Genomic DNA, 23,354 nt, shown 5'->3' with positions numbered 1-23,354 from the left:
GGAGTGGGGGCACCGGGGCACAGACTGGTGGGGAGCCGCACCGTGTCTGCGGGGCAGCGGGCATGGCTCCAGGCCTGGGAACGCACCACAGGGAGGAGCAGGGCAGTGGAGACATTCGTTTCAAAGGGCCTTTGTTGCCGTGGGGACAGCGCCACCGGGCTCGAGCGGTTCCCGCTGGACAAGTGAAGGTCTGGGCCACGGAGGCTGTGGCACCAAGCACAGCTTTGAAGGCCTTGGGCCCGGCAGAGCTAACAGCCTCCCCGCCTCCTGGGACCTGGGAGTAAGGGCAGCGCGGGGCCCCCAGTGCCGGCCTTGGACAGGACCCTGTGCTCCGGACACAACAGCCCTGTGCTGCAGCTCTGGGGATGGCTGGACTCACCGGGCCCGGCATCTTGTGCTAGGAACATCGAGGCCCCCGGGCGCTCCTGACCACACGCCTCCGGGCACAGAAAGAACTGGCCCTTCTGAAAGCACTCTTCCTTGGAAGCCCCCAGCACTGCAGCTGCCCGAGCCTAGGCGTATCCCAGGCAGCACGCCATGCTGGACACGCAAGAAGTTCCTGGCTTCACACGGGCTGCCTGGCCACCCGCCCACCTCATGCATTCTGATGGAGCCCCCCCACCCCGGGCCGCAGCAGCAGCCCTGGGGCTCTCAGCCCAGCACTTGGGCGCCAGACCCTCGTGCCAGGCAGAGAGAGGGAGACTTTCAAAAGGGCTTCTTTCAAAGGCCAGAGGGGTGAGGCTGGAGCTGGATGTCCCTCAGGAGGGCGGCCCAGGAGGGCCCATCTCCCAGACAGCCCACCCCCCGTGAGCTCCTGCCCAAGCCACGGGAGTGACGGGGGCCTCTGTCAGCCACGGAGGCCTGGAGATACCAAGTGCCAGGACTCCCGGCCTGGAGCCCAAACACAGGTGTGCAGCTCCCCACCGACTCCTGGGGCCTGGGCTCTGCCAGGCTCTGTCAGAGGCTGGTCTGGAGGGAGAACCTGACCGCATGCCCACGAAGCCCACAGAGCCAGCAGGACAGGGAGGGAGGAAGAACCGTCTGCTTTACTGTCGTCCTGGGGGCTGGGTGGGGACTGGCGGCGGCTCAGCCGCAGCTCTTGGGCAGGCGGTAGACGCCGGCGGAGTAGACAAGCTGCTGGTCGCGCACCTTCCTCTGCAGGAAGCCCTGGAGCTCCTGCAGGTCGATCTCGGCCAGCGCGGGGCCGGTGACCACGAACATGCGCAGCATGCTGTAGATGCGCTCCAGCGACAGGCTCTCCAGGTTGGTCAGCATGGCCTGGATGTACGTCCAGAAGAGCTGCGGGCACGGCGGCCGGGGCCGGCGGTCAGGCCGCGCTGGGCGGCGCCCCCACCCCGCCCCCGCCCGGCCTGGGCCCCACGCGCACCAGCAGCTCCTCCTCCCTCTGGTCGGCCTGCGAGGCCATGCCCGAGTCGCTCTCGTCGTCGCTGTCGACGAGCACCATGCTGTCCCGGTCCTGGGGCCGCTCCTCCTCCACCACCGAGAAGGTGCCGGCCGGCTCCTCGCGCAGCACGCCCTGCTGCAGCCACACCGACGCGCGCCGCCGCAGCAGTGCCACGGGCATCTTCACCACCTTGCTCAGCTCCTCCAGCGCCCAGCTGGCTGTGGGCGGGGCGGGACCGGCAGGACCCTCAGGGCACAGCCAGGCCCCAGCGGGGTGGGGGGGACGGGGACGGGGCGGGGGGGCTGCTGCCCGCGTGGCTCGGGCCGCCTGGGTCCCACCCACCCTCCACCGGACACAGAACGGTGCCCTCCCGGGAGGCGCGGCCAGACCAGGGCGGCTGGGGGCTCACCTTGGTCCTGGAAGTACAGCAGGACCACCGCCTGCACAGGGGTCACCGCCACGGACAGGGTACGGTCAGCCAGCTCCACATCCATGGTCACTAGGCCCAAGGTGTGCTTCCAGCTGAGCGTCCGCATGGCCTGGGGAGGGCTGGGGTCAGCACGGGCCGCCCAGCGGGTCCAGCTGGACAAGGCTTTGCTACCTGGGACCGGGTGAGGAAGGGCTCCCTGACCTGCCCCCACCCTGGCGGGCAGCGACGGGACCAGCACACGGCGGGACTCCAGTCCCCTCCCCCTCCCCCGGCACCCCTAACAGCGAGGGCCCCTGCGCCTCTGAGAGAAACGTCCACGTCCTGGCCCCAGGGCCCCAGAAAGTGGCCTGACTTGGACACTAGGCCTTTGCAGATGTCGTTAGGGAAGAAGAGGTCGTGCTGGAGTACCGCAAACCCTAATCTAACTCGGTAAGTGTCCTCGCGGGAGGGCAGACGGCGTGTGAGGCTGGAGCGACACAGGCGCCCCTGGAGGCCGGAAGAGGCAGGGAGGATTCGCCCGCAGCCTCCAGAAGGCCCTCACCTCCATCTCACACCCTGGCCTCCAGAGCCGAGAGAAGTTCCTGTTTTAGCACCTGGTGTGCGGTACTTTGTTACAGCCACCACGGGACAGCGATACAGACTTCAGCCGGAGGGGAAGGTGCTACTGTAGCAAATACCTTTTTAGAACACGTGGACGTGGCTGTGGTGTTGGGGGATGGGGAAGGCTGGGAAAGTTTTGAGCTGCAGGCTCATAAAATCCTGGGTTGCCCTGGAGAGGCTACTGGTAGAAACACGGACAGGAAAGGCCATTCCAGTGAGGCCTGTTGAAGCAAGGAACACATCACCGGAGATGGGAGGAAAGGCGACCCGTCACGCGGCGGCAGAGACGCGCTCTGCTGGGTGGAAAGCAGAACTCGCGAGGGAGGAACCTGGACATTAGGTTGAGATTTCCAAGCAAAGTATGGAAGGTGCAGCCTGCTTTCTCCTCACCGCTTGTAGTGAATTGAGAGGGAAAACCGAGGGAGGACCTGGTGAGCAGAAAGGAGCCAGCAGCACTGGGTAGTTCGCACATCCTGCCGTGTGCTCTGCAGACAGAGCCTGTATGGCCCTAGAGGTGACCTGTGTCAAGGCGGCACCAACCAGCAGTGCCCAGGAGCCAGGACAGAGAGGGGCCAGTAGAGGTGTGAGAGGCCCCAGGCCCACGGACTGGACGCCGAGAACTGCACGGAGGCCAACAAGGCTCCTGAGAATTTAATAGCAGTGGAAACGATGCCAGCCTGGGTGGAAAGGGAGGGGCGGCCAAAGGGAGAGCATGACTCCGAGGGCAGGGCCGTGCTGCAGAGGCCTGGCCTGGCAGGGTGGGGCTGCCCCCGTGAGCAGAGAAGACTGGCACCCAGCCAGATGGAGTGGAATTCAGACTTGCTTAGGGCCTGGGAACCCTCCCTTCCTTCCAGTATCTCCCTTTTGGAGGGCAGGTGTCTGCCCAACACCTGTCCCACCACTGGACTTCGGAAGCAGAGAGAGATTTATTCATAGGTTTACAGCTGAAGGAGAATCGTGCCCCAGGCTTCACCCTGACCTGACTCAGAGATCTGGGACTTTGAGTCGGTGGCAGAATGGTTAAAATCTAGGGACGCTGGACGTGGCTAAATGTATCTCGCACGTGAGAAGAACGTGAATTTGGGGGGCCAGAGAGTAGACTCTCACAGGCTCAACTGTGACCTCCACAAATGATGTTAAAGTCCTCACCCCCGGTGCCTCAGAAGGTAACCCTATTTGCCAGTCGGGTCACTACAGATGCAGCTAGTTAAGGTGAGGTCACACTGGCGTGGGGGGCCCTTAATCCAGCATGACTGGTGTCCCCATAAGAGGAGGAGAACGTGGACACAGAGACACAGGAGAGGCCGTGGGGCACGATGCAGGGGTGAGTGATGCCTCTACAAGCCGACAACACCCGGAGCCCCAGCAGCTGGAAGAGGCAAGAGGACCCTCCCCTGGAGCCTCTGGAGGGAGCGCGGCCCTGCCCACACCTCGGCTTCGAACTGCTGGCTGCCAGAACTGAGACAATAAATTTCCGGTGCGCCGACGGCGCCTGTCTGGGGCACTTCGTCAGGGCCGGCCTGGCGGACACTGGCTGCTCTGAGCCCTTCTTCACGCCCCCAGCTCTGAAGGGGGGGCGACGGCTAACCTCTCTACAGCTGGCAGCTGGCCAAGCTCAGAACCACGCCCTCTGGCTCCAAGGCCATGACCTTTACAACCACTCTGGCCTGCAGCGGGCACACGCGAGGCCCAGCGGCAGTCGGCACAGGCACGGCCACCCGCACGTGTCCAGCGCAGTCCTCGGACCAGGAGCCCGGCTGGCGGGAAGCAGAGGCACCGTGGCCACAGGCTTGACCTCTTGGCACAGACTGGGTGCCTGCCCGGCCACTCCGGCACTGGCATGCCGGGTCCGCGGCCTGAGATGGAGAGCACGCCTGAGACACCCCCAGGCCCCAGGGGGAATTGCGGAGGAAGCCGGCGGGGCCTCTCCAGGCAGGCGAGCTGCGGCGCAGAGGCCAGCAGGGCAGCCAGAGCAGCAGGGGAGGGTGCCGAGCACACGGGCGAGCCACGTGGACGTCCTCAACTGGGGGGTGGGGGCGGGGGCGGGGCAGCGCCGAGGCCCCACAGAGCAAGCACCACCTCCCACGCAGGGGCAGGAAAGGTCCCGGCCCAGCCCCACCTGCCGCCCTCCTGGGGCTCTGTCCTGAGGGCTCCCACCTCCAGGGGTGTCCCAGGTCCCTCGAGAGCTCAGGGTCTGCACCCTGGACACCTGCGGCCCTGTCCTCTGCTTGGGTGCCTGGCGTCTCCTCCGGCCGGTGGCCTCTCAGGGCCCCACACCCCACTCATCAGACTGAACGCCCCAGAACCCACTTCTCCACCTGTCCCCTGAAACCTGGGACAGGTGTCCCAAACTCCCTCCTCTCTCCCAACACGGCTCCTCTGAACCATCACCTGGAAGAAGGGTCCTCCGTGCCACGGACCCTTGCCCACACCAGGCTCCACCTGCCCACACCTCTCACCTGGACTCCCAACGCCAGGACTGGAGGGGACGAGCGATAAACTCTGCCAATCGGCTACTCCTGGCCCCCGGCCTCCTGACCAGCCCACACACCCCCTTCTCCTTGCCGAGCCCTGTGGCCCCAGGGACCTAACAGCAGACAGCATGGTCTGGGTCCCCAAGTGCCCTGGCACTCCAGAAAGCAGCTGCCAGGGAAACAAGCCAGGGAGGGGCAGGATGGCGGAGGATCATAGAGGTCAAACACCTCAAGAGCAACCTGGAGACGCCCATGGGAGAGACAGAGCCCCCGACTCCCCCTGGGGCGATCCCTGCAGCCCAGCTCCTGGTTCTGAGGCCAAGAGGGTGGACGGTGGAAGAGGCAGCCCAGGGACACGCCCACTCCCAGCGCCTTGGGGGCACAGGAGGGCGTGCAGAGAGTGTGCACACCTACACAGACAGGCTCCCAGGAGGGGAGGAGAGGGTGCCGAGCGCAGGGCGCAGACGCGGAGGGACTCGTCCGAGGTGCCAGTGCCCCAGCGGCACGGCCATACCTTCAGCTTCTCGTACTTCCTGCAGTAGACCTCCAGGGCCTCCCTGATGTCCTCGGGAACCTCCAGCTTCTCATCCTTGAAGGGCGGCCAGAACTCGCTGGAGAGGATGACGGCGTAGACCCCGAACGGCGGCTGCTCCTCTGCGGGCCGCTTCTCATCCTCCTCCCGGATGTTGGCATTGATGCGGCGCGAGTCTGCCATATCCTGTGGGGGAGACGGGGCCTCCTGAAGGTCCGCGACCGACAGGGGTAGGGGCCCGGCGGTGGCGGGGAGCCCCAGGCACCTACCTTGAGCATGACCTCGCAGAAATGCATCGGGGCCTCGCCAAAGCGCAGCTTCAGCAGCTCCACGTTGCGGATCTCCCTGGAAGGACGCAACTCTGAGGGCTGCGGTGTGCCCCCACCCCAACTGGCACCTACAGAGCGACACTGCCCCCCCCATCCCCCCATCCCCGGAGCAGGGACACCCCTCCCAGCCCAGGAGGAGAGGCGGGAGCCCTGTGCCCACTCCACCCCAGGAGGGCCGGAAGCCCTGGGACCTACCGCCCCAGGCTCCTTGGCTACCCCCAGGCCCCCCCTCCCCCGGGGGGCAGAGGCCAAGCACAGGTCAGTCCCCGCCCAGCCTCGGGGACCCAGCGCATCCCCGACATGCACCAGGGCTAACAGAGAGCAGCCACTGCGAGTGAAGGCCACCCCTCCCTGGGGACCTGGAGTGGCACCCCACAGGCCTCACCGCTCAGGGCTGAAACTGAACTGGTGCAGCAGGCGGTCGGCCAGCAGCGAGCGGTACTCATTGATGAAGAGGTCCTTGCTGCCGTAGATGCTGACCAGCAGGCTGATGATGTCCGAGGAGCGCCGCTTAGAGCTGGACTTCCCTGCACGGCACGGGCACCACCGGCGCCTCTCAGACACGGAGGCGGCACAGGTGGTGCCAGGCAGCCCGTGCCCGGCCAAGCCCACGAGGTGGGGATGCCGAAAACCCACTCCTTCTCCAGCTGAAGCGGCAGAGGCAGGAGAGGCAGGCAGGGCACCCCACCACGGGTCTGGGCGGGGACACCACCCAAGCCAGGTGAAGAACCCCGGGGAACCAGGTGGGGTTACACTCTGACCCTGGATCCCCTGGAGCTCCAGAGCCCACGTGGCAACAAACTGGAGACCAGAGCGCCTGCCCGACTGGACCACCCCCCGAAATCCAGAGCCTGGCAGCAGGGCCGGCAGGCGCTGACCTGGATCCGCGTCCACAGGGTCGGGAACCCAGTCCTCTGGCTCGCCGGAGTCATCCTCGCTGTCCTGGCCGGTCTCCAGGCTGGCCGGGTCCGTCTTGGACAGCTCAACAGCCAAGTCCCCCGTCCCATCCGAGTCCCCGGTCAGCCCTGCCACGATCTGCCGCACCGTGTCCTCCCGCGTCCTGTCAGGCACGAGCCCCTCACCGCCTGTCCCACCTGAACGCGGGACCCCGCCTGACCCCTGCAGCCAGGGCCGTCAGTCACGTGCTAAAGGCAAGCCCGTGAGACTCCCTCCCCTGCCCCGCCAGCCCTAAAGCAAAATCATTTCCTAGGAGGAGGAGCTGAGACGACAGACACAACGCCAGGCCATGTCCGGCCAGGAGGCAGCAGGCCTGAGTCAGGGCAGCTCCAGACGCTGCCCGGCCCCATCCCCGAGCCTCCTCTGTGCACTGAGGGGTTTCTGGGTGGCTGTGCGTGGCGCCTGCTCAAACACATCCCCCGGCAGACGGCCCGAGAGGCTCTGCTCCTCTTGGTAGAAGGCCAGCAACGCAAGGCCCCACCCTTCCCGTCAGTCCTGGAGCCAGGCTGGCGCGAGGCAAAGGGAGCAGGGCCACCTGTCTGTGCTGGTGTGGGCCCCGCGGCCTGCACACGGGCCTGGTGACCCTGGGCCACAGGCGTGGGAACCAGCGCTGGCAGGAGGAAGGAGCCCAGCCTGAGCTGCCCGGCCTAGGAGGGGACATGGAGCGTCCCTGGCTCCCCAAGGACCACACCCCTCTGGCTGCAGCAAGACCCACGGGGAGTGCAGCTGCACGAGTGGGGCCCTGGAGCTCACCTCAGGTAGCGGCGAATGGCTCACAGGCCACCTCCAGGACAACCATGGAGGGATCCAGCACACGGCAGCGCCTTGATGGCGGAGATGTACAAGGTGATGATGTCACACGTATTCACGCCTACGGCCGGGACGGGAGAGCTCCGTCACAGAAGGGCCCAGGCAACACAGGGACACGGAGGCAGCCACCCTGGTCAGGTGACCTGCAAGTCCCACCTCACCCCCAGGAGACCCGCGTGATCTGTAGGGAGCTGTCCCCGCCGCTACCCCCTGCACTCACTTGCTTTCCCCCCTTGCAAACTGGGGTCTGTTCTAAAGGGACCGGGCACTGCCCCTGTCCCCGAAGGACCACACAAAACTGCCTCTAAACCCACTCCCTCCACAGGCCCCAGGCCTGGGCTTCCAGATCCGGGCCCTGAGGGTGAATGGCGGGTGGGGCCCTCGCCCCGCGGCGGCACCTGGGTGGAGGAGTCGCGTCTCCAGGGCAGCCTTGAGGGACACCAAGAAGCTGCGGCCTCTGGTCGGTCCTCTCCAGGCAAGTACTTGAGGTCTTCCACGGCCGGGCCGGGAGTCCGGGAAGTCTGCGGGGAGAGGCTGGTCCTGGCACGTGCACACGTGGCGAGCACGCACTGTGCGCAAAGGGCCCAGATGTGCCCGCCGCCCCACCCTCAATGAGCTGAAGGGCAGAGGCGCAGGAAGGCGGCTCCCTGGCAGGCGGGGCTGACCTCGGATGATGCTGAAGAGCTCCTCGATGCGCAGGCTGGCGTAGATGCGATAGAAGAACCTCTGCACGTGGCAGCGCCACCGGCGCAGGGAGCTCCCAGCCTCTGGGGACGCAGGCCTGCTGGGGCCGTCCTGCAGGAACACCTTGCCCAGCCAGCCGACCACCCTCTCAATCCACTGTCGGGAGAACACAAGTGTGGGACTTGGGGGCCAAGCCAGAACAGAGACGTGGAGAAGCCACACAGCTACCCGCCCCTCTGGCTGGGCCCTGGGAGCCCCCAAGGCCACCTACTCTGAAGACCAGGAGCACGTTAAAATCAGCAGGACAAGGGGCCCAAAGGAGGCCTCCCAGGGCCTCCACCAACACACACCCAGGCCCCTTCCACACACACCAGCACCCGTGCTCATCCCCGGCGACAGTGGCTCTGACACAGGGTGCTACATCTGAGCGGATGGGCACACCCTGGGGGTCCCATGCACAACGAGACCCCCCCACGCACAACCCACAGCACCTAGCGGGAATGCTTCTGAGCCCGTGCACGTGAAATCCACAGGACACCCTACCACATGGACCGGAGCGTGTACACGTCTTCCCACGGCCGCCCAGCCACCGGAAAGAGCACCCGCCAGACCTCCAGCTGCACACACCGCCCCCCCCGCCCCGTGGCAGGGACACGTGCTTTGAACACCACCCCTCATCCCCACAGCTTACCTGCATCTTCAGGAAACAGATAGCGAGAGCAGGGGAGGGGAGCAGCTGGGAAGTGGGAGCGGGCTGAGGCCCCCGTGGTTGGGTGCAGCCCAGAGCAGACCCCAGACCATGTCCCAACAGCGTGGATGCCCCCGAGGCCCCCCACTGGGATGCCCCAGACCTTGGCACGGCCTCCAGCCACGTGGCCCCGCGAAGACCTCACTAAGCACGTCACAGGCTCTTGCTCCCACCAGGACGGGCCCAGAATAACCGGCCTCCACCCAGCACCAAGACGACTTCCAGCACCAGCAACGTCCCGACGCACCCGGCTCTCCACGCTCTGGCCATTTCTAAAACCGAGGTGTCAGTTTTGCCAGAAACCTCTAATCCACGAGGACACAGCCCGCGGGGGGTCCTCACCTTGTGGAACTCACGCAGGAAGGAGCGCTCATACTCGCCCCGGCAGCGGTCCTCCATCCTCTCTCGGGTCACTTGGTGCAGGGTGGTAGTCACAGCCTCGGCACTGACCCGCTCCAGCAGACTAAGCCTGTGTCTGGAGAAGAGCCCTGCCCATGGAGAACGCAGAGCACACGCACACGCGCCCAACCCCACCCCAGCACGTACGGCCCACAGCTCTCCCGTCGGGGGCACAGCTGCACCAGAGGCTTTGAGGAAAAGCTGCTGTGAAGACAAGCACTGGCCAGCGACCGCCCGCCCCCCCAGCCGGCCTCCCTGCTCAGGCCGGGACACTAGCCTTCCCCACGTGGTCAGCACGTCTGGCTACTGGGGCCAAGGCTCACCTCCCAGAAACAGCCCTGAGACAACGGCTAAATACGTCACTACCCTGGCCCCACAGACACAGATGCAGCTGTCTGTGCCCTTTGGTGCAGATGCCGATCTGTGAGGACAAAGGCTCCTGAAAAAACGAAGCTTCTGTGGATCCAGTCACACCCTCAGTCCAGCCAAAAGACTATCTGACAGCTGCACTGCTGCCACTTCACTCAAAGTGACAAAATCATCATAAGTGACCACAGAGAGTGGAAGGACCACACAACAGGACCTGGCTCTGACAACAAAATCTTTCCCTCCTCGACAGGCCAGAAGGGCAATCAGTTTGCCCAGCACGTTGGTTTAACCTCTGACTTGTTCTAGAGAGAAAAAACAACAGTCACACCTTTTGCAACCATAGGATAAACATCATTCCTCTCCTCAGAGCCTACAAACAGCACAGCAAAACTCTGCACAGCCCAGGAAATTTGGAATCACGTGGAATCTTAGCATAAGCAAAGTGTGAAACCCTGAGCTAGGGCGAGTGACAGGTGCACCTGTGTCCAGGGTGAAAGGTAAAAATTCACAACACACGGATCTTGGGGACCCTCTCTTTGGCTACCAGGACAGGTGGCAGAGACCCCCAGCCAGCTCAGCAGCTCTCTGCAGGGGCCAGCTGGACCCAGAGGGGCAAGCAGGAGCCAGGAGGAACGGGGCACGGCCACGCAGGCACAAGCACTCACAGGACTTGGCTGAGCTGGTGGAACTGCTCCAGCGCCTGGCGGCACCAGCACTGCTGCTTGTCACTGCCACATCCCGCACAGAGTGGGCTCTGCAGAAGGCGGTAGTACCGGCGGCGGGCGTATCTGCTGTCCAATTCCCCCTCCAGTTCGGGGTCGGTTCCTCCTTCTCCTCTTCTCTTACTCTGCATGTAAACTCTCAAGAAGCGCCCATAGAGGCGCTGGATCATCTCCTGAAAAGTTTTGGGAGTGGAAAAGAACAAGACGCCCCGCAACGTGGTATGAACCTTTTCCCGAAGCCCCTGAGCACCGGTGCCCATAAGCAAGCCCAGGCGAGTCCATTTCTCCAGGAGCTCTAGACTACGCAGGTAGGGATCCAAGCGGCTCTCCAGGAGCCCAAAAGCATCGAGGAGCAGCAGAAGGCACTGGGGCTCGTCTGCACAGTTCTCACGTTGCGAGACGGCATTCCAGAACTCGAGAGATATGTTAGCCTGCAGGTCGTTCTGCAGCACCTCTGCGAACCACTCCTCCAGGACCGAGTGCAGACCGTGGCCTCTGAGAACCTCCACCGCCGCCCGAAGCTCCTCCTCCTTTGGAGGGACCGCACCGCTGGTCCGGGAGGATGCCTGGAGTACAGAAAACTGTAAGAAGAGAACACACAGCGCAGAGATGGAGAAAGCAGTGACAGACGAAGATAGACAGGAAAAGGACAGAGCACAGCGGAGGCTACGGAAACCCCGCTGCCCTTCGTCGCACGGATGCAGGGCCCACGCTTAGGAACAGGCTGTGGAACAACAAAGGACTCTGGGGGAAACAAGCTGGACAGAAGCGGGCGGAGGGATCCGAATGAACCCGAGAGTGGACGCGCAGGGTCCCGGGAACCCCGCACGGGCCCGCTGCCCTCTTCTCGGGCCTCACCAGTCCCAGAGCGGCCGGCGGCACCAGTCCGGTGCTCACGGTATTCCAGGCCACCAGCAGCTCTTGGGCAGGTCCGGGGTCATTGTGCGCCGCCGCTTCCGCCGCCGCCATCTGCTCCCACCAGCTCCTAGAGCCGCCGGCGCGGCGCGCGGCGATGACGCAAACGAGAGGCGCGCGGCGGTGACGTGCACCGTGGACTCGCCGTCCGTAGGCAGTGCGCAGGCGCGGGCCCGGATGCGGTAACGGCGGTTGGAGCGGCCGGGACCCCGGGTGGCGACCATGACCCAGCAGGGCGCGGCGCTGCAGAACTACAACAACGAGCTGGTCAAGTGTGAGCGGCCGAGCCGTGGGGCCCACCGGGCAGGCTGGGAGGGCGTGGGGCTCGCCGGCCTGCGGTCCCGGGCAGTAGCTGGCCCGCAGCGCGCGGCCGAGCGTGTTGTACGGTACGTGCGCGGCTTTGCGGGCCGGGGCGGCGCGGACGCCGTGCGGGCCTGCCCAGCGCACAGCCGCGTTGCGGCCCGCCCGCCGAGGGCTAGGTATCTGTGGAGTGAGCAGAGGACGATGGGCTTGAGTACGCACGGCCTCCCGGCCTCGCGCCTCGAGCCTCGCGCGGTGCTTTCCTTAACTCTGAGACTCCTCGGACGCAGGACATTGGCCTGGCTCGGGCGAAAGGTGGCCCATCCGGCACCCGGGCCCTGCACTGTCCACTAGCCTTCTCTCCTCCAGAGCAGGGGGCTCCAGAGCTGGAGGGGCGGTGCTCTCCATTCTGCTCTGGGCCCACCGCGCCTGTCTCTCTCGGCCCACCCTAGGCATCGAAGAGCTGTGTCAGAAGCGGGAGGAGTTTGTGCCGGCAGATCCAGCAGGAGGAGGAGGAGAAGCAGCGGCTGCAGAATGAGGTGAGGCAGCTGACGGAGAAGCTGGCCCGAGTCAACGAGAACCTGGCTCGCAAGATAGCCTCTCGGAATGAGTTCGATCGGACCATCGCGGAGACGGAGGCTGCCTACCTCAAGGTGGGGCTCGGGGGCCCGCGTGCTGGGGCCGAGCCCGTCAAGGGTTTCTGGCCCAGGGGTTGCCTAGACAGGCTGTAGGCCCCCCGTGGTGACAATACCGCGCTCAGAGTGACCTGGGTCTTGTTGTCGGCACCATACTCAGCACCGCGTAGCGGGTTCCGGACTGCGAGCCGCAGAGCAGAAGCAGGAGCCATGACCTCAGCCTGGCTTCCCAGGGTGTGAGGAAGGGGCTTTGGGCCAGACTCAGAGGGGAGACGGGCTCTGGCCCGGGAGGGGGGGCCGGGCCGCAGGAGCTTTCCACAGGAGGAGCAGTTGCTAACCGGCTGGTGTCTCTGTTCGCAGATCCTGGAGAGCTCGCAGACTCTGCTTAGTGTCTTGAAGAGGGAAGCGGGGAACCTGACCAAGGTCGCAGCCCCCGAGCAGAGGAGCAACGGAGGCAAGGACAGCTGATGAGGCCAGAGGCGGAGGGCCTGCCTCCACTGCGCCTCCTCTACGGCTCAGCCCCCGGCAAGTCTGTCTTCAAAGCATCTTTGTCTTTCACGGCAGCAGCGTTTCCCTCTTGTTGTCTGGGGTGCCAAGAGGCAGCTGCCAACCTTCACTGGCTCTGGGTGACAGGAAAGACCTTGAGCGTAGCCCACCAGGTGGGGATCCTGGCTCTGAGCTCACACAGGCGCTGGGGAGGGCAGCTCTACTCAGGGTCCCACTGAGGCCTCCACACCAGCCTGGGGCCGCGGGGAAGGCCCGCTTCTGGTCTCAGCACCTTGGGAGTCCTGTCACCCCCTCTCTCGGCCCGCAGGTGCCCAGGCAAGTGTGGGAGGGGCTGGGGCCCTCCTTCACCTCAGAGCTTGCCTGGGGCCTGTGACTTGTCAGTAAAGATTGTCTTTGTAAAGATCCACGTCAGCCTGCTACCTGTGTCAGGAGTGTGGGGCTGCCGGGCCCCCTAGAGTCAAAATACGAATCCTTGTCCAGTTGTAATACGGCTCCTCCGTGAAGGGATGGCTTTCTCTGTGACCGGCCTTGCGTTCAGAGCTAAGGGGTGCTCCTAAGCGTTTCATGTGAGCCCCCGTCACCCACCTCTCCCATCAGGGCCACTGGTCCTGGTTTCTAGCATAAGGCCTGGCCCAAGGAGGACGCTCTTCCTGCGCTCAGGTCCCCCTGGGAGTGGCTGCACCCCAGCTCAGTAATTCCAGATTCTGCCGGACAGCAGCACCCCTGCTCCCACTCTCTGGTCACAGGCCAGTCTCCCATGCAGCCCAGGGCCCTGCCTTCCATCCCGAGTCCTCCATAGGTCCACCTGCCTTGGCCTGTCAGCCCCCATGGGGTCCCTGCAATTGTTGTCCGTGGGGGATAGGGGGGTTAGGAAGCGTGTGTTGGTTGAGAAGGTCTGCAGAAACTTGGGCCCAGCCATTCCCAACAAACGCCTTCCTCCCTCCCAAGCCTGGCCAGGTGGCATTTCCCGTGGGCTTGATGCTCCAAGAGGAAAAGACTTGCATCTGATGCCAGGATTTGTGAATGGCCTGTCCTTGGCACAGGCAGTCAGCCCAGCCGGGAGCCGCTTCCCTAGTGGGCAGCTCTGTCTTCTGTCACTTTTTCCAGATCTATCCAGACCTCCCTGCTGACGTTACCCCAGGTGGAGTGGTCTGCCTGCCACAGCATTCCTGCAGGCCCTTGTGGGTCAGGGAACCTTCCAATCCAAACAGGAGGCAAGATCCCTGAGGCTCTGCCCACCACCTGCCCTGCACTTCGTCCACCCCCAGGCTCTGGCCCTTCAGGGAAACCACTTCGGACCCGACAGCTGCAGCAACCACCCGGGCCCACAGAGAGTTCCAGACCCCAGAGAGCTTACCTGGCGTCCCACCTCCCACCATAGCTCCCACTGAGCCGCTTCTGGGAGGCAAGGGGAGCCCCAGAGACTGGGGGTGCTCACAGGGTAGGCACAGGGAAAGTCCCTCTCCCAGCCAAGGGGATGGCTGGGAGGAGAAGCAGGGCAACTAGGGCCACAGGGGTGGGGAGAGAGCCTGGGGCACCAGGCCTGGGCAGTGTGGGGTGTCAGCCGGGACTGCCTCCCCCGGGCACAGAAACCCAAGCTGGGCCTGCATCACACCCTGGGTTGGGTGGCTGCCTCCCAGCTGCCAGTGCCTCAGCATAGCCCTGCAGACCTGAGCCCCGCTCCCCCTTTTTCCAGCCGAGGACCACGCAAGGAAGGTAGAGGCGGGCCTCATCCAGGGCTGTTTATTGGTCTGTCATCAGAGGCGGGAAAAGACTTGCCGTTCATCAGAAACGGAAGTGGCTGACGTGGGGAGTGGGGGTGGGGGTGGTGTCAGGGTCCCATCAGCCCCCACCCCAGACGCACCCGACAGCCGCTGGGCGTGGCGTACAGCAGGACACCATCCCTCCCCAACAGGCAGTGCCCCCGAGCCGGGGTCGAGTGAGTCCCGGGTGCCCCAGGCTCAGGCCTCAAGTACCGGCCTACTTGGGAGGCCCCAGGGAGGGAGAGCGGGATGTGGGAGGGCAGGCCTGGTGGGGCAGAAGGGATGCAGCTCCCGGGCACCTGGGGCTCAGCCTTCGTCCTCCTGGTAGGGCGGGGCTCAGAAGTACAGGGCTGGCTCGCTTCGGAAGTCCGCGAGGTCATTCTGACCGGCAGGGGTGAGCTGAGAGAGGGACACAGAGGCGGTGGACGGGGCTCGTCCAGGCGTTGGAGCACCACGCCCACCCCCCGCCGCACCCCGTTTCCCTGGGCGTCCGCCCGCCTGCCCCACCCTGCTCACCATGATCTCCTTGGACGGGGGCTCCTCTGTGCTCCGCACATGCTCCAGCGCCCGCTCCTGCCACTTGCTGAAGGCCACGGAGTGCTTCGGAGTGTAGCCGGACAGGCCTGCGGGCCGACAGGCACACCGGTGGATGTGCGGCTGCATGGTCGTGTGGCCCGGGCCACCCCCTGGGCTGCCCAACCCCACAGGCGGGCACTCACCGGAGCTGCCGTCCGGCAGCCGAGGGCTCTCGGGGCCCACGCTGTTCACGAACGTGGCTCGGGGCAGGAAGAGCGTGAAGGGCTTCTCCGCCGCAGCCGCTGCCGGGTCTGAGCCGGATGCCTCCGCCTCCCCCTCCCCCTCCTCGCTCTCCTCCTCTTCGTCTCTCCCCTTCTCGGCCTCTGCCTCTTCCTCCTGCAGGGAGCTCTCGGGGGGGTACTCAAACGTAGTCTGCAGACTCTTGTCGTTGAAGGAGATCTTCATCTAGGGCAGGAGGCACGCCAGTGAAAGTGCTGTGCCCAGCCACAGGGCTCCTCGAGCGGGACCGAGCGGGTACAGCGCGGGTGTCAGACCAGCGCAAGAGCCGAACACTCCGTTGGCCCTTCAAAGGTTCTGAGAAGCGGGGGGCTGCCCCTCATCAGAGAAGTCCCCTCCACCTGGACCCTGCAGGCTCAGGAGATCCAAACACCTGCAGCGCAGGCCTCACCCACCCCCTCCCCACCCCAGGATCACCGCCTCCCAAGTGACCCACCCCTCCCAAGGGCCAGACCCCAGCCAGCACCAGAAGCCCAAAGCCTCAGGGTCTCCAGAAGCCTCTAAGGCAGTTCCCAGGGTTGCAGATCTGCCTTCTCAGGGGAGCAGGGCACCACCAGCCACATCTCCCAGCCAGAGGCTCCCCGGCAGGAGCAAGGTCCAGGTGAGGCTGCACTTGGGGAGCCCACATCTACACCTCCAGCAGCCCCTCCTGTTGGCCGGTGCCTCTCTCCAGGGCTGAGTTCACATCCCAGCTCGCCAGGCACCCGGATGCTCCTGCCCACCCAGCTCGGCACGGACCACCACTGTTGGGCAGGGGCCCGGCACACCCAAAGCCAGGCCCCCAAGGTCCCGCATGGAAGCTGGGCGGCTGCCACGTGCCAGCCCCGGGAAAGTGGCACCAAGTGCTATCACCCACTTCGCAGACTGAGTCAGAGGTAGGTAGCCCGAGGCTGCACCGCGTAGGGGTCAGCGACTCTCTCCTCCCACTCGGACTGCCCACATGGCCCACGTCCACCGTGCCCCCTCTGCAGGCTCCAGAATTTCATGCGCGGCAAATCTTTCCCAAAGGCCTCAGAGGCCAGACTAGGCTGCCGGTTCTGAGGGGCTATGGGGACAGGCACTGGTAGAAGGACTTGGGCACTGGGGGTCAGGATCCTCACCCTCCGAGACCCGGACCTAGGCTCCCCACAAGAGTCGCACGTCCCCCGAGGCCTGCTCGGCAGGGCTCGGCCGGGCCTGGCAGGGCGGTAATGAATACGAGAGCTGCCCGCCTGCAGCAGATGGGAGCAGCCCTGCTGGAGCTCGAAATATTAAACTCCAGGGCACAGGACACCGCAGCCAGCTCAAGTTCCTCCTCTTCCCCTGGAAAGAGCCAGGGGCGGGAGTCGGGCCCCCAGGCAGAGAACCTTGGGGCCTGGGGACAGCAGGACTGGGAGGGGCCTCGCAGAAGGGCCGGGCTTGCAGCCCTGGGCAGCAGAGGGACCCCAGCCTCAGGGTAACATGTGCAGGGCCGGCCAGGAGTAGGAGGCATTGCCCTGCCGAGCCAGTGTCCAGAGAGGAGCGCAATGCACTTCTCCCACCACCCCACGGTCACACACAGCCCCGCACAGCCGTGGGCATCCCCACCCTCCCCCCGAGCTTCTGGACTTGCGCGTCTCAGCACGGCCCACACAGGCACTTGCTGGGCAGGTCGGGAGCCCTGTCGCTGCTGCCCTCGCCCTGGTCGTCCACACAGACAAGCAGTCAGGGACGCAAGCAGACGGGCAGACGACCACCAAAGATGGATCAAACCAGGATGGAGATGTTCGTGACTGTCCCCGCATGGGCCCCACCCGGACCTCCAGCTGCCCCCGCCCCCACCCCCGGAGGCCAAACAGAGCAGAGGCCTGGCACGGGGTAATCACCAGAGCCCACAGGTGCCCGCCCACTGCCCAGGGACCACTGGAGCAGGCCTGGACCCTCCTCCACTCAGCTTCCCCACTGGCAGGGGGGCTGCCCTTGACTCAGGGCATCCCACCTGGGCAGCTGTGTGGGGTGATCCTGTGGCCCCTATGGGGATAGAGTCACCTAACCCCCGGAGACTGGCTCCCTGAGACCTGGGGCCAGAGACCCCAGGAGGAGGCCAAGGCAGAATGGGGCTGCCAGCACAGGGGCCCAATGCTGGGCCCCGCAGCGAACGGTGCTCCTGGGTACGTGGCATTGTCCCTGATGACCCTGAGCCCTCTGGGCCCATCCCCCACCACTGAAGACAGGGAAGGGCCAGTTGCCAGGGCCCAGCCGATCAGCACGCCCTCATTAGTCCGCATGACCAGCTCTGAGCGGGGAGACCGAGGGGGCTGGGTGCAAGCAGGCCCGGAGCCTGGCACAGCCGGGCCAGGCAAGGGCGGGGCTCACAGGCCTGTTGGCGCCCAGCTGGGGCCCGAGGCTCCGGTCACGTCCCACCTCGCCTCCAGTCTCCAGGCTCCTCGTGAGTGCGGGTCTGTGGGTCACAGGACCCCACGTGACTCCTAATGCCCGGGCGGTGGGGGCAGCCTCCAGACACCGGGCAGACGGAACCGCGGGGTGGGGGGGCACAGCCAGGGGCTGCCACTTGCACACGCCTGCTCACCGGGCTCAGGGACTTTGCCCGCTGCGCTGTGCAGCCGGCAGGTGGGTCCTGGCTCGGCCCACTTCCCGCTGCTCACGGGGAGAGAGCCCTTTGTTCCCCTCACCCCACCCTGCCCGGCACGCCCAGCTCGGGTTACTGAAGGGTGTCCACCCTGCAGTCTGGGCTGGGAGCTGGGCTCCAGCCGCCCCGGTCTGGGGTGAGCACCCGCCCCATGCCACACTCCCCAGCACGTGCCATCCCCCACTCAGCCCGAGCTCCGGGGGCCACACACGGCCCCCCAGAAGTTCCCACAGCTGCCCAGGTGGGACGCCCGCTGGGCATCAAGGGCAGCCTTCCCCCGCCCCCACCAGTGGGGAAGCTGAGTGGAGGAGGGTCCAGGCCTGTTCCAGTGGTCCCCGGGGTCCAAAAAGACCACTGGGGGCGGCGCCTGCGGGGAGAGCGGATGAAAGGAGAGGCCGCGCCCGCCAGCGGAGGAGCGGGTGGAGAAGCCCCCAGGGCAGCGGCGCCTCGGATCTGAGGACCCGAGCGGTAGGGGTGAGGGTGACTGCTACACCGCAGGCGAAGGTGAGGGCGTGGGGACGTGGCACGCTCAGGCTGGGCAGGGGATCAGCGGGTTAGAAAGTGAGGAGGGCAAAGGGGAGGGGAAGGAGCTGCCAGACAGGCAGGAGCCCAGCCAGCTGGCACCTCACAAAGGGGAGAGGCCCACAGCGCCGACCCCCTGGGAGGCAGGTGTGCGGAGCTGCAGGCCGGCCCCACCCACCGGGACAGCCTGGGGGCGGGGGCGAGAGGGGGTGTGGCCGCGACGGCCTGCAGCGGTCGGCTGGGCCAGCAAGGGACGGAGAGAGAGGGCATCTGTGATTCCACCAAGAGGTAACTAAGTGGGGACGCGTGCCCGGCCGGCTGGGCGCCCACTACCCAGGGCAGGGCTGCCGCCCTCCAAGGCCAGGTGAGAGCACAACACCCTGCACCGGAGAGGTGGCAACCCGGGGGCAGGCTCCACGCCATCAAGAGCTGCACCTCACCTGTCCCCTGGAAAAGGGACCAGGACCCCTGCCCTGGGAGGTCCCCACGGTCCTGCCGGCCTCCAGGCCACCACGTCCCTGGAACGCGGGGTTGGGGGAGCAGGACAGTGATAGAAACCACAGGCTGGCTGGAGTGGGCTGGGCAAGGACAAGGCCCAGGGGCAGCAGGCAAGTGGGACCACGGGGTGGATAAAGCCAGGGGTAGCCCAAGGTCATTCTGAAGGGCTGGGCAGCCCCATGCCTCCGTCCCACCCGATAGGCGTCCTGGCTCTTCCTGGACAGGGCAGCTAGCACATGCTCGGGCAGATCACCCCCAGCAGGTCGTGCTGCTCTGGCACGGCCCCACCAGGCCACTCGGCTATGCCAGGAACCATCCATCTGGACCCCCAACCCCTCAGGCTGGCACAGAGACGGGGGCCAGGCTGGCCCGGGGCCCGCTTCCCTCCCATCACTTGTTCCTGCCTCGAGAGGCCCTCAGGCCCCCACCGTGCCCTTCTCACTCCAACCAAGCCTCAAGTGACCCCCAGGGCTCTGCCCCCAGCTGGGGACAGAATGACCAGGCTCCGGGCTGCAGCCAGGCTCCCAGTATAAAGGCAGCCGGGTTAGGACAGGGGCTCACACTTGGGTCCCACCCCACGAGCTCCCTGATCTCCACCGGCCTCAGTATCCTCTGCCTACAAAGCAGGAGGCTTCTGTCACCTCCACCGCCCCAGGCTAGCACGGGAAAGGACGCCTCCCAGAGCAGCTGGGGTCAAGGGTCAGGAAGCAGGAGGAGGAGCAGACAAGGTGGGGAGGGCAAGCATGGGGGTTGGGCTGGTGACCACGGCTACCGGATGACCACAGCACCGAGCAGAGGGTGAGGCAAGGTCAGACGAGCAGGACAGGCGGGGGTTCGGGGCGCACCAGAAGCGCTGCGGGGGACGGGTGTGGATGCCTGGCCCGGCAGATGGAGCTGGCAGGAGGGCCGATGCCCTCACTGGAGAAGGAGAGGATGATGCAGGGAGGAAGGGCAGTGCCAAGGCCAACCCCGAGGCAGGAAATCAAAGGAAGCCAACAGAGGAGACGCCGCATCTAGTTAGCGCCAGCGGGACAGTGGGTAAGGGGGCTCCAGTGACGCACGGCACATCACCGTCCCCCAGGGCCCCGAGGAAACTGAGGCTGGGGCAGAGGTGGCCTCAGGGAGGAGCCGAGACACCAGCAGCCAAAAGAGAAGCGGTTCCGGGAGGGTGCATCCGCCCAGCGAGCCTGCTGATTGGAGTCATGTGGGGATGGCCTTGGAATTTGCCCCAGGGCCAGACACAGGTGCTAGGTGCTAGTATGACCAGAAAGAATCTGAGGAACGTCTCCTTGGGCCCAGAGGGTTCCAGGCCACCAAGCAGCCCTGCCAGGAGAGTGAGACTCCAAGAGGCTCCTGGCCCTGCACCGGGTCTGTCTCCATCCCAGTGAGGGGAGCGTCTTCATCGCTCCCCAGCAGCACACCCCAGGCTCAGACCAGGCCTGCCACACACTAGGAGCTCAACAGACACTCGCACGAAGCCAAGTCCTGCTAAGCTCCAGGCCAGAATGCCTTCTGGAGAGCTGACAGTAGGTATCCGACTCCACCCAAATCAAAGGTCTCCTGTCCCTTTCCACTTCCATCCTGGCACCTGCTACGTGCATAGGCCAGAACTCCAGAAGAACATGCCAGGCCACCCTTCCAAGCCAGGCCGGGGTGGAGCCAACAGCGGGACCTACAAAGGGACAGTCCTGCCCAGGCAATTCCAGACAGAGCCCCGAGAACCAACAAGCAGATGAAGCCCTGGCTGGACTGACCCTCCCCACCAGCCTTTCAAGGTACAGAGCAGGCAAGCCGTCCCCGCAGCCACAGGGTCTTTAGGGTTCCGCTGGAACCCAGGCCAGGGATTCCCCCACAGCTTGACCTCTCCCGGAGCTTACACGGCCACCCAGCTCCAGCTCTCCTCTGGTCCACGTAGAAGCCATCCCACACCCAGGTCAGGAGGTGTCCTGGGAACAAGGCACATGCTATACCCACAGCTCTGTGACTCGCCACCACTGACCTTCTTTCTTGAAGAGCCGGCCTTGGTGAGACAGGACTTCTGCAGAGCCAGGTAGCCGCCAATCACCTCAATCTCATGCACGGTGGGGTAGCGCTTCTTCACTGAGGTCCCCAAGGCAGCAGGGGGCTCCGAAAGGCTGCCCGGCCCCTCTTCCTCAGCTTCCCTCGGCCTAGCCTCCCCGTTGGCCTGCAGGGCCCCTGGCTTCCTCTTGGGCACCACCGTGAAGGTGTTGCCACCTCGGTGCTGAAGCTCTGACAGGTGCCCAGGCCCGGTGGGATGCGGGTGGTACTGGGGAGGCACACCAGCCCCGGGGCAGGGCAGTTTGGCTTCTTGGGGAACCTCGTCCTCAGAGTCCACCTCATCAATGAAGGTGACGGGCAGCCCTGGCCTCCCAGGCTCCCTGCCATTCTTGGTCAAGCCAGGAACCCCAAAGCCCTGGGCAGGCTCAGCTTCAGTGGCGACCAGTGGGGACGGGGGTGGTGAAGACAGGCCTCTGCCACCTAACGGTCCAGTCCACGAGGGCTAGTGCCTGGCACGGGGCTGCCTCCCTCCTCGACCCCCCGAGGGGCTCCTCCCACCGGCAAACACACCATCTGTCTCAGGCACCTGCTGGGCTTCACGCTCCTGGTGCTGGGAGGCCCAGCCAACTTCTCCCTCTGGAGGCCCCACGGACTGCCTCCCTTCCGCAGGAGGGGCCCCGGAGGTCTTGCGCTTGGGGATGAACACGAAAGAGTTTCGAGAGTTCATGCGAAGGCTGGCCAGAGCCCGGGCCTGGAGGTCCCCGGCAGGGATCGTGTCCATGTCTGGCTTGGAGGCCGGCAGTATCTCGAAGGAGTCGTTGGCGCTGGTGGCCGCGGAGACCCACTGGCGCTGGCTGGGAGTGGCACTAGCAGGGCTGAGCGTGGGCAATGCCGGGGGCGCCGGCTAGAGTGGCACTGGGGGGTTCCGGGGCTGGGGAGAGGGTGGGCGGGGGCCTCCCCCGACTCCACCTTTGGCTTCCACTCGCCCGGCCCAGGCGCGGAGCCCGTGAGGCCGTTGGCAGCGCCGGCTCGGCGCTCGGGGGCCGCGGGCCCGTTGGGGAGTGGGCGAGTGCCCGCGCTGCGGCGCAGGCCCCGTGGGATGTAACAGTGAAGGAGTTGCTGCCGGTCTTGTGCAGGAAGTCGCTGCGCCGGGGCCCGGGGCCGGGGCCTGCGCCGCAGCGCTCGGGCTCGGGCTGGAAGCAGGCGGCGCGCTCGCCCACGCGCGGGACCAGGGCCGGACCCGGGGAGGGCGGCGGCACGGGGCGGCCGCGTTCCGGGCTCCCACGGCGGCGCGGCGCGGCCGGCGGGTCGAACTTCTGGAGGAGGCGGCTAACGCGGCCGGGAGGCGGCGGCGCCTCGTACACGAGCACCTCGGCGGCGCGGATGCGGGCAGCCGGGCCCGGCCCGGGGCCGGGGACGGGAGAGGGAGGGAAGCCGGGCGCCGACTCGATAATGAGGATGTTGTCGGCGCGGATGGTGCGCACGCCGGGCACGCAGCGGTACAGCTCCAGCAGATGTTGCGCGGGCCGCGTCCCCGGCCCCGCCGCGCCGGCGCCCCCGCCGCGCCGCGCCCCGTGCCGCCGCTCTGACTCGAGCCGCATGAACGGGTTTCTCGCGCAGCGGGCCCAGGCTCTCGGCCAGCACCAGCGGCTCAGCCGCCGGCCCCGCGGGTTCCTCCGCGCCCGCCCCAGCGCCCGGCGCCGCGCCCCCGCCCAAGGCCGCCAGCTTAGCCCGCTTCCGCTCCAGGATCTCTCGCTTCCAGGCGGGCATCGTGGCGCGGGGCGCCGGGCTCGGCCGCCCCAGGCCTGCCATGCTGCGGAGCGGCCGCCGGAGCCAGCGCGCGCCGGGAACTGCGGCCGCCGCCCGCCGCCGGCCTTCGCGCCGCGGCCACGCCCCCCTGACCGCCCGCCCATTGGGGGAGGCCTGTTCAGACCCGCCCCCGCGCCCGCAGCCTCACCTATGGGAGGGAGGATGGCCAGCCGTACTGATTGGAGAACGCTCTCCCCGACCCGCCTTCCCGCGGGCCTCAGTGGAGCAGCGCCCATCGCTGGAGCCGGTCCCCATTGGGGAGGCCCCCTTGGACACGCCGCGACGCCTCACGCCGCTCCGTGGAGGCCCCCACTTCCGCCTCTGCTCCCTTGGCCCGCCGCGCCTGCGGGGCGGGGCCCGGAGGGAGTGGATCCTGGCCGGTGGGCGGGTCGGACCCCTGGGCCCCAGGTCGCGTAGGACCTTGGCCGGGTTTGGTCCCTCCTCGTCGTGCCAGCACTCTGCCCGCCTGTTACCCCCGCGGAAAGCACGGTGGAGGAAGGGCCAAC

At 66.2% G+C, this 23,354-nt stretch overlaps 3 protein-coding genes across 3 annotated transcripts; 1 reads left to right on the top strand and 2 right to left on the bottom strand.

The window, feature by feature from the left end:
* Positions 1-1,027: 1,027 nt before the first annotated feature.
* Positions 1,028-11,563, bottom strand: ANAPC2 (anaphase promoting complex subunit 2). The gene is given in 18 exon segments (XM_032635141.1): positions 1,028-1,299; positions 1,388-1,623; positions 1,815-1,944; positions 5,424-5,627; positions 5,711-5,786; positions 6,156-6,297; positions 6,649-6,830; positions 7,481-7,496; positions 7,499-7,544; positions 7,546-7,598; positions 7,936-7,981; positions 7,983-8,015; positions 8,017-8,040; positions 8,042-8,058; positions 8,203-8,377; positions 9,312-9,444; positions 10,403-11,025; positions 11,318-11,563. Coding segments are annotated over 18 exon segments (2,460 nt in total). The 5' UTR covers positions 11,429-11,563; the 3' UTR covers positions 1,028-1,086.
* Positions 11,535-13,222, top strand: SSNA1 (SS nuclear autoantigen 1). The gene is given in 4 exon segments (XM_032635142.1): positions 11,535-11,648; positions 12,127-12,158; positions 12,160-12,327; positions 12,670-13,222. Coding segments are annotated over 4 exon segments (360 nt in total). The 5' UTR covers positions 11,535-11,596; the 3' UTR covers positions 12,778-13,222.
* A 1,311-nt stretch (positions 13,223-14,533) lies between these two features.
* On the bottom strand, positions 14,534-22,894 carry TPRN (taperin). Its single transcript, XM_032636114.1, is given in 9 exon segments — positions 14,534-14,978; positions 15,096-15,202; positions 15,299-15,560; positions 21,020-21,505; positions 21,507-21,583; positions 21,586-21,952; positions 21,955-22,137; positions 22,140-22,649; positions 22,651-22,894. Coding segments are annotated over 9 exon segments (2,256 nt in total). The 5' UTR covers positions 22,852-22,894; the 3' UTR covers positions 14,534-14,915.
* Positions 22,895-23,354: the final 460 nt, after the last annotated feature.

Source organism: Phocoena sinus, chromosome 6 (assembly GCF_008692025.1).
Source record: "Phocoena sinus isolate mPhoSin1 chromosome 6, mPhoSin1.pri, whole genome shotgun sequence".
In the NCBI taxonomy this organism is placed as follows: domain Eukaryota; kingdom Metazoa; phylum Chordata; class Mammalia; order Artiodactyla; family Phocoenidae; genus Phocoena; species Phocoena sinus.
This window is presented reverse-complemented; position numbering and strand designations above follow the sequence as displayed.